General features: G+C 42.5%; 1 protein-coding gene across 1 annotated transcript in view; it reads right to left on the reverse strand.

The window, feature by feature from the left end:
* spire2 (spire-type actin nucleation factor 2) overlaps positions 1–15,200 on the reverse strand; it is a 189,957-nt gene that overhangs the window by 15,908 nt on the left and 158,849 nt on the right. The window contains exons 11-12 of the mRNA XM_079681872.1: positions 6,956–7,093; positions 6,245–6,312 (exon numbers count right to left, since the gene is read on the reverse strand). Coding sequence (XP_079537998.1) covers positions 6,245–6,312; positions 6,956–7,093 — 206 coding nt within the window. The remainder of the gene's footprint in view (positions 1–6,244; positions 6,313–6,955; positions 7,094–15,200) is intronic.

Here is a 15,200-nt window from a genome sequence, read left to right on the forward strand (position 1 = left end):
GTAAACAGAATGGCTGAAGTTTGTAAACTAGAAGACAATTTGGATATCGTTCGTTCTGGCAGTACTATTCCTGGTCATTGTGAAACGATTGTAAACGAAACATTTAAAGTGGTCCTGGAATCTTCATTTTCCGAAACATTCTGTTACATTACCGAAGAAATGAAACAAACATCAAAAGTGTATCATGTGCTCTCATTGTATGCTCTGTTTGTAGATGTAATGCATCTTTGTGTCAAAAACAGCATACACATGAATATTTTGACTGAAGTGAAAAAACTCCATCATGATATTTCCAGTAATCTGGGAAATTCTAAGCTGGAGACGGTCCTGGGGATGTTAAAATCAGTATAACCATTGATTTTGTGTGTGAAAATGTTTAAATGTAAATAGGAAAAAAAAATGTAAAAATAAAAAAAAAGTTTTTTACATTTTAAAAACTGTTGTCTTCATTATAGCAAGGGGAGCGTGTCTGATACATGTGTATTACAGTCCTTCACATGCACTGTTGTCTTCATTATAACAAGGGGAGGGTAACAGTGAAGATGTATGATACATGTGTATTAAAACGTGCGTATTATACCCCCACAGAAACACAGAAACATGGAAACACAGAAACACAGAAAACACTGAAACCACTGAAACACTGAAAAAAACCAGAAACACTGAAACACCGACACATAGAAACACCGATACACAGAGACACAGAACTACAGAAACACAGAAACACAGAACCACAGAGACACAGAAACACAGAAACATGGAAAACACAGAAAACACAGAAACACAAAAACACAAAAACACTGAAACACCGACACACCGAGACACAGAACCACAGAAACACAGAAACACAGAAACACAAAAACACTGAAACACCGACACACCGAGACACAGAACCACAGAAACACAGAAACACAAAAACACAGAAACACAGAAACACAAAAACACAGACACAAAGAAAACACAGAAACACAGAAACACAAAAACACAGAAACACCGACACACAGAAAACACAGAAAACACAGAAACACAGAAACACAGAAAACACTGAAACCACTGAAACACTGAAAAAAACCAGAAACACTGAAACACCGACACATAGAAACACCGATACACAGAGACACAGAACTACAGAAACACAGAAACACAGAACCACAGAGACACAGAAACACAGAAACATGGAAAACACAGAAAACACAGAAACACAAAAACACAAAAACACTGAAACACCGACACACCGAGACACAGAACCACAGAAACACAGAAACACAGAAACACTGAAACACCGACACACCGAGACACAGAACCACAGAAACACAGAAACACAAAAACACAGAAACACAGAAACACAAAAACACAGACACAAAGAAAACACAGAAACACAGAAACACAAAAACACAGAAACACCGACACACAGAAAACACAGAAAACACAGAAACACAGAACCACAGAAAACACAGAAACACAGAAACACAAAAACACAAAAACACAAAAACACTGAAACACAGACACACCGAAACACCGAAAACACTGAAAACACAAAAAACAGGCTTTTGTGCTAGTATGGTTTTTGAATAAACACATCATTATTTTAAAAAGTCAAATAGTATCAGCCTCCCATCGACTTTTTAAAATAATGATGTGTTTATTCAAAAAACATACTAGCACACAAGCATGTTTTTTGTGTTTTCAGTGTTTTCGGTGTTTCTGTGTGTCGGTGTTTCAGGGTTTTTGTGTTTCTGTGTTTTCTGTGTTTCTGTGGTTCTGTGTTTCTGTGTTTTCTGTGTGTCGGTGTTTCTGTGTTTTTGTGTTTCTGTGTTTCTGTGTTTTCTTTGTGTCTGTGTTTTTGTGTTTCTGTGTTTCTGTGGTTCTGTGTCTCGGTGTGTCGTGTTTCAGTGTTTTTGTGTTTCTGTGTTTCTGTGTTTTTGTGTTTCTGTGGTTCTGTGTTTTCCATGTTTCTGTGTTTCTGTGTCTCTGTGGTTCAGTGTTTCTGTGTTTCTGTAGTTCTGTGTCTCTGTGTTTCGGTGTTTCTGTGTGTCGGTGTTTCAGTGTTTCTGTGTTTTTTCAGTCTTTCAATGGTTTCAATGTTTTCTGTGTTTCTGTGTTTCTGTGGGGGTATAATACACACGTTTTAATACACATGTATCATACATCTTCACTGTTACCCTCCCCTTGTTATAATGAAGACAACAGTGCATGTGAAGGACTGTAATACACATGTATCAGACACGCTCCCTTTGATATAATGAAGACAACAGTTTTTAAAATGTAAAAAACATTTTTTTTAATTAAAAAATGTCCTATTTACATTTAAACATTTTCACACACAAAATCAATAGTTATACTGATTGTAACATCCCCAGGACCGTCTCCAGAACGAACGATATCCAAAATGTCTTCTAGTTTACAAACTTCAGCCATTCTGTTTACACGGGGATCACTATTCACTCTGTTTTCAATCGTCCTCATCACCACACTTATTAAAAGGGTATTGACTACATTCTGATCAATATATACCGAGCGTTTTGCATAGTAGTTCCCCATTTTTATTTTAAAGAAAAATTCAATGTATCAAAAAAGAAAAAATCCCTGGATTCAACCAACCGCAGGTTATTAGTCTTCTTCTTCTCCATCCAACTCGGCATGGATCTTTTCAAGTCTCTCCTTGAGGCGTCTACAATTTTTGAGATTGTGCAGAAAAGCCTCCGAAGCGCATTGGATCCTCCAATCATCCGTGAAAATTTCTTTATCAATAAGAGTCTGGTCGATCTCAGTAATGAAGTCGGTGAGCCAGAGTCTTTTCATTAACGCGTTGTAATTGTTTCTGAAGAAAAAATCGGGCATGTCATTCAGACAATCGTGTTGCCTCTGGCCGGGGTGACTGACTCGGCATCCGTTGCATATTTCTTCTCTGTACCGATGTATCACCCCCTCCACAATATCTACCAATACTGATTTCACTGTGTCCATAAACAGAGACGAATTGGCCCAAGGAGCAAAATAAGCAGCAGTAGTACTGCAAGATTCGGGTGTCCAGAATGGTGGTGATGATGGTAGTCCAGGAGTTTGTTCCTGGCTGCAACTCATGGGGGGAGACTTGGTTTTTCTCAGATCCATAGCTAGTTTTCAAACTGTCGTCTTAGTGGGGGTCCTTAGTTTTAGATGCTTTGCTGAGTGGAGGGAGGGACTTATTGCGTTGAGTGGGGGGAGTCATCTGTAGAATTGAGAGTTTTTTCACCAGTATAATGTCCCTCGCTGTTTGAGTCTTTTTTTTTTTAAAGTTATTTTTCAACTATAATTTTCAACCAAGCAGCAAGAGGTCAAATTTAAGAATAAGTAATAGTTTGTCACCATTTTACGGGAAATAGTCAGAGCGCAATGTAACATCTTAAAGGCAGCTTGAACTGGATAAATGGTTAGTCTTCAAACATACCGTACGTTCTGCATGTTAGTTTATCTGGCCAATTGGTTTAGACCCTACTGCCGAAGACGCATGCTCTCAATAGGGAAGTCACGCTTTGGGAAGAGGTGTTTCATTTCACAGATCCACCTTGATTCGTTTTGTGCTGGCTGAAGGAAGAGGGACGGGGGAGGAAAATTCAGAGGATGAAGAAGCAGAAAGATAACTTGTTTTGTAAAACGGGCCAGCACGTCAGTTTCAAGGAAAAGAGGACACCGTGTTTATGCATGACATGCAAAATATGTTGAAGCCCTACAACCAAAAAAAAAAAGATTGTGTTAAAAATATGGCAAAAAGTCGTAATATTGTAGAATATATTGTTTCATCGAAACAGTGTTAAATTCACAAACTTGCCTTTTAGAGTCGCAGTCTTTTACAAAAATTCTGTTTTGTTAAGAGCTACCAAAACATAGTAAGCATCACAATTATTCCCAAAACAAACTGGGAATGGGACATCGATAACATATTTTAATGTTTAATTTTCTTCAGGGCTACCGTAGTGCACATTGATGAACACTTTAAAACAAAAATAATGCTTACAAGTGTAAATGAGCCGGATTTTAGCTTTGAGCTAATTTCCATCTATAGTCCCGTCACATACAGCATATAAGAACATGAAATTTATATATATATATATATATACATACAACAAAAATAAATACATGATATGCAGAAAGAGCATGAGCAGCATATTCAAGGATGGTACAGTGGTGGTATGACTGTGGCTTTCTGTTAAACACCTGGATAGCTCTCTTGAACAGCTGTTCTATGGGTTTCAGGTGTGTGGCACAAGCAAACGACCAGTTTGTAAAACAGTATTCAATGTGGGATAGAATCATACAGTGGAGGTATGACTTTGCAGCATTGACAGTTAAGAAAAAGGTCTAATTTGTTTAAAATGTTGCAAGTTGAATTTAATGGTATTGGATACTTTCTGGATATGTTTCTTAAAAAGTCAAGTGCGAGTCCAATATGACACTCCCTGTTCAAGATACTTGCACTGGGAGACTAGTTCTATTTCTGCTCCATTTAAAAATACATTGGATCCTTCGATCCTTAAAACTAGAACACTGATGGCTGGCTTACGCTACAAACTTCATCACCTTTTAACAAGAGAGTAAGTATATAAAACGTTATTTTGTATATTTTACACATCAGCAGAAACAGAGAGAGATGGCAGGAAGGGGGGAGACAGTCTCCCCCCACTTTTACAGACATTGTGTTTTAGAGAGAACCCCTCCCCCCCTGTGTCAGCAAACGGCTTGCACGGTAATACCATCGCCCAGATGGTCCGCTTTTAGTTTCCCAGACGGTGCTTGTCAGGACTCTTTTCACTTCTGGCGGCGGGGGGATATTTCCTTTTTCTTCCTCCACATTGAGGGGTAACGGTGAAAACTCTTCTTTGATCTCGCTTTTTGTTTGGGTTTCTTTGCTTTTTGTTGCACATATCTTTTACACCGCTGGTTCCACAGTGTTTTCTTGATGCACTACTTCTTCCGATACAATGGTTGCGTGGAGATCTCTGGAAGACACCAGAGTTAACACAGCCCAATCTGTTGAGGTCAACGTTGCTTTAACACTGTGGGGTCCATACGTTTCTCCATTCTTCAGATTGTAGAAATGCAGTTCATTCGCCATATAGTTGAATACGTATCCCCAAACATGTTCATTTTCCAGAAGCCATTTCTCTTCAAGATCTTCGACCGGAGGTGTTTGAACCCGGCACAGATACTGCATCCGTTTCTTGATTGGCGCTCCGGACGGATGGCGGTAAGTTGTCACAGGCGTCTCGTTGATTAAACCCATATCGAGGCGTCTCTTGGCCATTTTTTCTTTTTGGAAAGATTACTTGATGATTGGAAATGACTGGCTTTTTATCTGCACGAGGTTCTTTTTTTTTTTTATCTCACTCCACCCCTTCGGTCTTCTGACATCACATAATTGGGGCGGGCCCTTCTGTCACTTTTATGCATACTAATGTGATGGAAGCGGCATTTTTGTTTTAATAGACTTGGGGGCGGGCCCACCTGTCACTTTTTATGCATACTAATGTGATTGAAATTTTTTTATGATCCACCATAAGGCGCAACAGTGGGGGCTTTTCACACCTGTGAATACACATCACCCCCCTCCTATCGACGGATCTCACACCTACTTGGGATATCACACCTACTTGAGATCTCACACCTCGAACAAAGGGGAGGCGGGACTTAGCTCATTAGCATAAGTAGGGAGAGGTGTGACCTGTCACAGCACCTGTCACTTTCTATGCATACTAATGTGATGGAAGCGGGATGAATAATACTAATTAGAGTGGTCATTAAAAATATATTTAAAAAAAACATCTGAGCGAAATATAAAATTGGTTAAATATTAATTTAATATGAAATTATACTAAAATGCTTTGAATTTTTTAACCGATTTGTATGAAATATAGATACTTAATTGTATCTGTTGAATTTGTAGGCCAGTCAATCTGCATGCAGCAACACAATCCTTAAACATTACATTTTATATTTTGCCTCTAACACATATTGAGCCTACTATGAAGATTGCGATTTCAATTCGCTTCAGATTAGTTGTGCAGCCCTTTTATTTATGGGAAAAATCATAATTCGAAGCTTTGAGACAGCACACACACATGCATGTTGTGAAATCAAACTAACAGAAAATACATGTTTAATTCGTGAACTGAATAAATGAACCATAGATGGTGGTGGGGAGTGCTTTTGCCTTGAAACAAACATCAAGTAGCAAAGGAATGGAACGGAACGTTATCTCTGATACCTTTTACACAGCAAGCAGGTAGACGGCCATGAGAAGAGAGGGAACTTCACTCTGCAGCAGCAGCAAACCTGAGAACACACACACGCGCACACGCACACGCACGCACACACACACACACACACACACACACACACACACACACACACACACACACACACACACACACACACACACACACACACATTGAGTCCTCCACTGTGAACAGAGCCCAGTGGAGAATGCAGTGAGGGCCCAGCTCTGTTACCCTCATACTTGTCAACCATCCCGATTTTTGCGGGAGACTCCCGATTTCATTGCCCTCTCCCGGTTTCCACCCGGGGTCATATTTCTCCCGATTTCTGACAAAATCAGATTTACTCAGGACTGTTTCCACTCTGACTTTAATACAGCTACACCATTGTTTGGTTTCCATGGTAACACGTCTCTTTAGTAGCGCGCGCAACTGAAAGTCTGACAGGGTGAGGCAGATAGTCACAGAAAACCGAACAAGAATCGGCAACGACTCTACTCTCTGCTCACTCCTTTCCTGCCCACACATATGCTCCATCAAGGATGGTGCTACAGGCTGCACTTATAACTACAATAAGCATGTTAATGTTAATCTAACAGCTCCGGCGATAAACTAGAACCCCGCCCCCCCCCCCCCCCCCCCATTTTGCATTTTGAAATGCTCCCGATTTCTGAGGTCTCAAGGTTGGCAAGTATGGTTACCCTGCCTCTCTTCAGGTTGTTGTAGAGCTCTTTGCTCTGAAGGAACTTCTCCATCTCTGCTTTCACCAGCACTCTGCGCACGTTGATGACCTCATCCACCGTCAGTGCCAGACTGCCCACAGGGTGGTTGAACTCCTCCTGAACACAGCAAGAGAAGAGAGGAGAGCCTGTCAGTTCACTCCACACATTACTCTGTATGAGAGTCATGTGACACTGAAATCTCAAAGTCACACATTGCCACAACGAGCATAGATGTTATGGTGGTTGTAAGTGACAACTAAATGAAGCTCGTATTAAAATAGATTAACATAATATCAATGTGTTGATTCTGATTTGTTTTGAGACTTTCTAAAAGTGTATTATTACTGGCATATTAATAGTCATTTTGGAATGCACATTTTTTAACCAATATTGCCTATTAAACGATCAACCAGATGAGTAATCTGAAATTCATTGCGAGTACAGATTTACCATCTGTCACATATGCATACAATGCATACAGAGTTAAGGTGTTGCGACATGCTTTACGGCATGCGAAGGACTGCTTTACTTCAGAGTAAGCCCCCCAGTTGTTATGTTGATGAACAAGACAAAGTAAAGGAATATAGATGGCGGAATGGTCAAGTTTAATCCCCCAGCAAACTTTTCTTTTGATAAGCCGACTGACACCTCATTCACACCAACGGTGTTTCAGGGCCGGTTCGGAGCTGGAGCTTGAAAAGCACCGGGTTTTCCTGTTCACACCGATGCGGAGCAGCGTCTTAGCTTCGGAATCTGGTTCGTTTCAAGCACCAAAAAATTGTCCGGCTAGAGCAAAAGCACCGCATACGTCACGCTTACGTTGAGGCGGGGGCAGGGGCAGGGGGAATCGGAATCGTCGTTGAAGTTGTAAATTTGGTAGTAAAGTAGTCCCATTTCTTCCATTTCGTTTCGACAGAGCAAAGCCAAAACGAGTAGCGCTTCAACACAATCGGCCATTGTTGTTGTTGTCGGTGTGAGCTTTGAGGGGTTTCCGCGCAGTTTGGCTTTATGAAGCAGGCATGCAAAAGGTTACGTTATGACACAAACGATGACGCAATGACGCAGCACCAGTCGGACTCTGGGCGGTGTGAAAAGAGCCGGAGCTAAACCGAACAACCGGTTCTGAACCTGAAAAGCTCTAGCACGGAGCTTGAACCGGAGTTGCGTTGGTGTGAACGAGGTATGAATGGCCAGAATGGAGGCAACGCTTTGAGCGGTACAGACTCGCTACTAAACTCGACAAAGATGACAGGAGAGTGCAGGTGAGCTGCCTGATTTATGCCATGGGCAACGAGGCAGAAAACATATTCAAGTCGTTCACTTTTGCCGAAGAAGATGGCGGGGATGACTTTGCCTTTGTGGTAGGAAAGCTCAACGAGTACTTTTTCCCGAGGAGGAACGTTATCCACGAGAGGGCATGTTTCCACCAGCGGGTCCAGCGGCCAGGGGAGAAGGCAGAGAGTTTCATCCAAGCCCTGTATGATCTATCTGAGTTTGGCGCAAGCCAAGATGAGAATATCCGCGACCGAATTGTCGTCGGGATACGAGACAGAGAGCTCTCTCGCAGGCTGCAGCTGACGGCGGACCTAACAATAGCACTGACGATACGGACCGGACAGAGGAGGTCGCAGCACAAGTGAGTCTGCAGGAAGACACAGTGGGATCAGTACAGGAGGTGAGATTCAAAGAAAAAAATAACAAATGGAAATCTCAACAACATCAAGGCAAGTCAAAAGACAGAAAATGGGGGGGGGAAGTGAAAGGAAATGTGGGAAATCACAGCATAGCCAGGAAGAAGGGTGTCCTGCAGCTAAAGCTACATGCCAGAAGTGCAATAAAATAGGACATTGGGCCACTGCCAGAGTGTGCCGAAACAGCAATTGATCAGTGAATGAGGTCACAGGGATTGGACAGGCTAAGCAGACCCCTTATTTATTAGGCTCAGTGTGCAGTGCAGATGAGAAAGAGCAGTGGAGAGTACAGCTCCAGGTGGATTCTACTCCAATGGAATTTAAAATTGACACAGGAGCTGATGTCAGCGTATTATGTGAGGATACATTTCACACACTCACTCCAACAAAAACACTGAAACCAGTTGACATCCCATCAGACAGCCTAGGAGGTGAACTGTTGTGTCTGGGACGCTTTAATGCTACAGTTAGTTACAAGGGAAATAACTACCTATTTGAAGCATATGTAGTCCGTGGCCAGAGTGTCAATAACCTACTCAGCCGGGGTCTGTCAGTGGAGATGAACCTGGTGAGGCGTGTTGGTGTTCAAATTCACTACCAGTGAACACCTTCAAGCCTATGTTGAGCCAACACACTCTCACTCCCTAAACTTCCAGGAGCGACGCTTGGTCAGGGTCCCGTGGCGTGCAGTTGTGACGCACCGAGGCTCCTTCAGCTTCATAAACGGACGCAAATATCTTTCAACTGATTGCAATGTATTCCCATCGGCGGCGGTATTTGACGCTCATGGAAGCATCGCATCAGTTTATGTCGGCAGCTCTTAAAGGCAATGTGAGCGTCCATTCCCATTGAATAACGGAGGATTGTACACCCGGAAGTAAGTATTCTCCTTACTGTCGATTGATTTGACAGTGATATCTCCACTACTCATCAACTCAAAAACACCAGATTACCTTTGTTAATTAAACGACATTGATAGGTTTAAATTGTGAACAATGCTTTTGTGTTTTTCCCCTTCAATTCTGAGAAACAACTTGTTTTCTCTGAAATGTGGAGCGCCAAAGAGACTACACTACCCACAATCCCCAGCCATTGTTGTGATGACGCCTGTCCGCTTTGACCAACCTCGTGATAAGTCAACAAGCTCTGTGATTGGATGAAACATAAATTCATACAAAAAAAGTGATGTAGATTTTACTCTCATCTATTATTAAAAAACATTCCATTTATTCTAACGTAAATTACATGCCACTGTTTTATCTTTTTATTACTTATATTTTCATACTTTATTTGCTATCAGTTATATCTGAAGCAAATTGTGTTTCTGAAGATGTGTAGTCAATTGCACCCTTCAATGTAGCATAAATGTGAACTCTCATTAAAGGAGCAATACCGGAAAAAGACGTAGGAAAGATCCTCAGCTCGCTGATTGGATGTTTTAGCCGCAATGCACGTTTTTAAAGATATTGCTGATTTTCTTTGAATATAAGAATGTAAATACTGAGTTGAGAGAATAGTCAGGGGATTTGGGTGATGGGAGACACATATATGGAATCACAATTTCAATAGCTTACCATTAAATGACGGATATACCTTTCTGTCTGTGATGTTTTACAAATCGGATATTAATGTGTAGAAGTAAAACATGAGAAATAGTATAGCAATATCCTGTACAATTATGTAAAACATGAATAAAACGAAATATCTTCAGATGTTATACATACACAAGTGTCCTACACTAATAATACAAAAGTATTATTAGTATGCTGTGTGTACCTTGTGTGCACCGCCTAGTGGTTAAAGCACGTTATTGAATTATTTTTGTTGAATAATGTTATTTTTGTTGAATAATGTTATTTGATGAAAAAAATTTAAGAGTACATACTTTCATAGGGGGAAAGTAGAAGGTCAATGATAGAAATATAGAATTTAAAAAATCAAGAAGATACTGTAAGTGATCTCTACAATAAAAAAGTTTAGTGCTGGACGTACAAAAATATTAATATGAGGATGAGCAAAACAGACAAACTAATGAACCTTTATTAACACATTAAAGAATACTTTAGGTTAAGGTCTTCTTTCAAATAAGAAAAAAGCTTTGGGGGTATCTATCTACAGATAAATATTAAGCCTGACAAAGTACTTAACGTCTAAAATATTGCTTTCCTGCAATATTAACTATGTTGAAGCACTTATTTTAACTGATATTATACACATTAATTATAATCTTATGTATGTACATAGTATAAGAAATGTGCAGAATTTGACAGTTTAATGGTGGAGGTATACAAACATATTGATAGATGTCTTGTAATGCACTGTTGAGAAACCTGTGACCCACGCTTTTCATTCATTGCATAACTACACTGTAGTTGTGTATATGATATGTCAATAAACCTTTTGTTGGGTCTCGTCATATCTGTTGGTATTATTTCGCTGTGAGTCTATATTGTCAAGTCCGTGTCTGCCATTTCCTGTTTTACTAATTTCCATTCTCATTTCAGGTAGTTCGATTCCTACCTTGCCTGTTTGTCCACTGACCTGATTACCTGCCCCGCCCTTATTGTTTGTACCTGTGGAGTCCATTGCTTTTGTATATATTCTGTGTGTTCCCTGTGCTCAGTGCCAGATCGTTTTTGAACCTTGTGTATGGATTACCTTGTGAATGGATTACCTTGTTTCATCACCACAGTAAAACCTTTTTTGAATCATCTCTTGTCTGGAGTCGTGCATTTGGGTGCTATCAGTTTTTGTGTGCTCCAGTCGTAACATTACGATCTGGCCAACACATGGACTCAGCCGACTCTCAAACCCTGAGGGCAGCGCTCTGCTCTCAGGCTCAACGTCTGCGGCAGCAGGAGGAAGAAATGAAGGACATAAACCAGGGAGTAATGACCCTGACTAACAGCCAGAGTGAGTTTCGTGGCGCAGTTAAAACGCAAATTAATCACCTGGCTGAACAGCTCCATAATGTACTCACACGGTTGGATAGTGTGCCCGTCGCTCCTTCCAACGTGGCTGCCCCAGCCCCAGAGACTACAGCTGTTGTTTCCATGCCAGCTTCCATGATTCGTCTTGCTCCTCCTGCGAAGTTTTCGAGCGAGTCTGGTAACTGCAGTCCTTTCCTAACGCAGTGTGACCTTCATTTTACTTGCCAGCCTGCTGCCTTCCCCAGTGATCTAGCCAAGGTAGCGTTCATTGTGTCCCACCTCACGGGAAGAGTGGAAGCCTTCGCTACGGCGGAGTGGGGACGGAAGTCTCCGGTGTGTAATTCTCTCCAACTATTCACTGAGACTTTAAAGAAGATCTTTGACCGAACGACACCGGGGAGAGAAGCCGCCAGAGCCCTGACACAGATCTCCCAGCAGAATCAGAGTGTGTCTGACTACGCAATTGATTTTCGTACTTTTGCCACGGTCAGTGGTTGGAATGAAGACGCACTATATGACATGTTTTTCAGCGGACTCAGTGACTGTGTGCGGGAACTTCTTATTCCTCTTGATCTTCCGCCGGATTTGGACAGTATGATCGCCTTGGCTATACGCAAAGACACTCGGCTGCAAGAGCGACGGAGGGAGAAAGCCAGGAAAGCGTCAACTCCTGCACGATCTCCACTACGACCCGGATTTCGGACCCACAATCCCTCCTCTACCGTGAAACCTGCTTCGTGGAACACAGAAGAGGAACCCATGCAGCTCGGAAGGGCCAGGCTGTCTCCCCGGGAGCGTTTATGTTTCTACTGTGGGAAGCAGGGACATTTCTTGGGAGCCTGCCCGTTAAAAGACGGGGCTCACCAGTAAGACGGAGTGTGCTGGTGAGCCGATTGACAACCACAGATTTCCATTCATGATCCATGACCCAGGCTGAGGTTAGTAATAATGAGCACAGCATAGCTTTGAAAGTACTTGTAGATTCAGGGGCTGACGCTAATCTTATGGACTGGGGGTTAGCTAAACGTTTGAAAATTGCCTCCGTGCCATTGACTCAGACACTTGAAGCTAGCGCTCTGGACGGTACTCTCATGTGCAAAGTAACTCATAAAACCATGCCTCTTAAAATAACCATTGATCATGAACACATGGAGCATATGACTTTTTATCTGTTTGATTCTGCACAACATGCACTAATTCTGGGCTATCCCTGGTTGTGCAAACATAACCCTCACATTGATTGGCGGACTGGTAAAGTTTTGGGGTGACGTGATTCACTGGGCTCACACATCTGTAATTAACATGTCATCCAGGTATCAAACGAACTATGTACATGATAAAGCAAAGGTTTTTGTGGCCTAACATGGAGAAGGAGGTTACTGAGTATGTGGCAGCCTGCACTACCTGTGCTTGTAATAAGACCTCTACCCAGTCTCCTATGGGTCTACTGCAACCTTTGTCCATTCCAAGCTGCCCATGGTCTGACATCTCGCTGGATTTTGTCACTGGACTGCCGCCCTCTGCAGGTAACACCACCATCTGCACTGTTGTTGACAGATTCACCAAAATGACTCACTTTATCCCCATGCCCAAATCTCCCTCTGCTAAAGAGACAGCAGAAGCGCTCTTGTCTCACGTTTTCAGGCTGCATGGATTTCCTCGAGATGTGGTGTCAGACCGTGGGCCGCAGTTCGTTTCCCAGTTTTTAAAAGGAATTCTGCAGCCTGATAGGAGCCACCCCCAGCCTCACATCTGGTTACCACCCACAGGCTAATGGTCAATCAGAGAGGATCAACCAGGAACTGGAGACGTGTTTACGGTGTCTGGTGTCCCAGAATCCCACAACTTGGAGCAAGCAGCTGATATGGGTGGAGTATGCCCACAACACCCAACCTACATGTGCCACGGGTCTCTCCCCTTTTCACTGTTCCTATGGTTACCAACCTCCTCTGTTTCCAGAAGTAGAGAAGGAAGTGACTACCGTCAGGACATGCCCTGGTGAGGCGGTGTCGCAGAGTCTGGGCAGGAGCTCGCAAGGTTCTCCTGAAGAGTGCTGCTCGCATGAAAAAGACAGCAGATCGACATTGTCGTTCGGCCCCTGCCGACAAACCCGGGCAGAAGGTTTGGCTATCTAAAAGAGATATGCCCCTGTGTGTGGCTTCCAGGAAGCTGGCTCCTAGGTTTGTGGGTCCGTTTCCCATAACGAAAGTTGTTAACCCGGCGGCTGTTCGCCTGCGCCTGCCCAGGTCCTTGAGAGTCCATCCTACCTTTCATGTTGCCAAAGTCAAACCGGTTCGGGAGAGTCTTTTGGTTCCTCCATCCAAGCCCCCTCCTCCACCCCAGATGTTAGATGGCGGTCTGATATATGACGTCAAGAAACTGCTAGCAGTAAGGAAGAGAGGACGCGGCCGACAGTTCCTTGTGGCCTGGAAAGGATACGGTCCAGAACATCGGTCGTGGGTACCAGCAAGTTTTGTTGTGGATCAGAAACTGATAAAGGAATTTTTCAGACTTAATCCACAGGACCCTGGGCCCTCCGTAGAGGGCGGTGTACCTGTTGTGTCTCGTCAGATCTGTTAGTATTATTTCTCTGTGAGTCTATACAGGACTGTCTCAGAAAATTAGAATATTGTGATAAAGTTCTTTATTTTCTGTAATGCAATTAAAAAAACAAAAATGTCATACATTCTGGATTCATTACAAATCAACTGAAATATTGCAAGCCTTTTATTATTTTAATATTGCTGATTATGGCATACAGCTTAAGAAAACTCAAAAATCCTATCTCAAAAAATTAGAATAGTTCCTCAGACCAAGTAAAAAAAAAAGATTTATAACAGCAAAACACAATCAAACATTTGAAAATGTCCATTAATGCACTCAGTACTTGGTTGGGAATCCTTTTGCACGGATTACTGCATCAATGCGGCGTGGCATGGAGGCAATCAGCCTGTGGCATTGCTGAGGTGTTATGGATGCCCAGGATGCTTCAATAGCGGCCTTTAGCTCATTAGCATTGTTGGGTCTGGTGTCTTTCAGCTTCTTCTTCACAATACCCCACATATTCTCTATGGGGTTCAGGTCAGGGGAATTTGCAGGCCAATCGAGGACAGTAATGCCATGGTCAGTACACCAGTTAATGGTGGTTTTGGCACTGTGGGCAGGTGCCAGATCATGCTGGAAAATGAATTCCTCATCTCCATAGAGCTTTTCAGCAGACGGAAGCATGTAGTGCTCTAAAATCTCTTGGTACACAGCTGCATTTACTCTGGGCTTGATGAAACACAGTGGACCAACACCAGCAGCTGACATGGCTCCCCAAACCATCGCTGACTGTGGGAACTTCACACTGGATTTCAAGCAACTTGGATTTTGCTCCTCTCCAGCCTTTCTCCAGACTCTGGCGCCTTGACTTCCAAATGAAATACAAAACTTGCTTTCGTCTGAAAAGAGGACTTTGGACCACTGTGCAACTGTCCAGTGCTTCTTTTCCTTAGCCCAAGTCAGACGCCTCTTCCGTTGTCTTGAGTTCAGAAGTGGCTTGACCATGGGAATACGGCTATTGTAGCCCATTTCCCGGACACGTCTGTGAACAGTGACTTT

Source organism: Notothenia rossii (assembly GCF_949606895.1).
Source record: "Notothenia rossii genome assembly, chromosome: 5".
Lineage (NCBI taxonomy): Eukaryota > Metazoa > Chordata > Actinopteri > Perciformes > Nototheniidae > Notothenia > Notothenia rossii.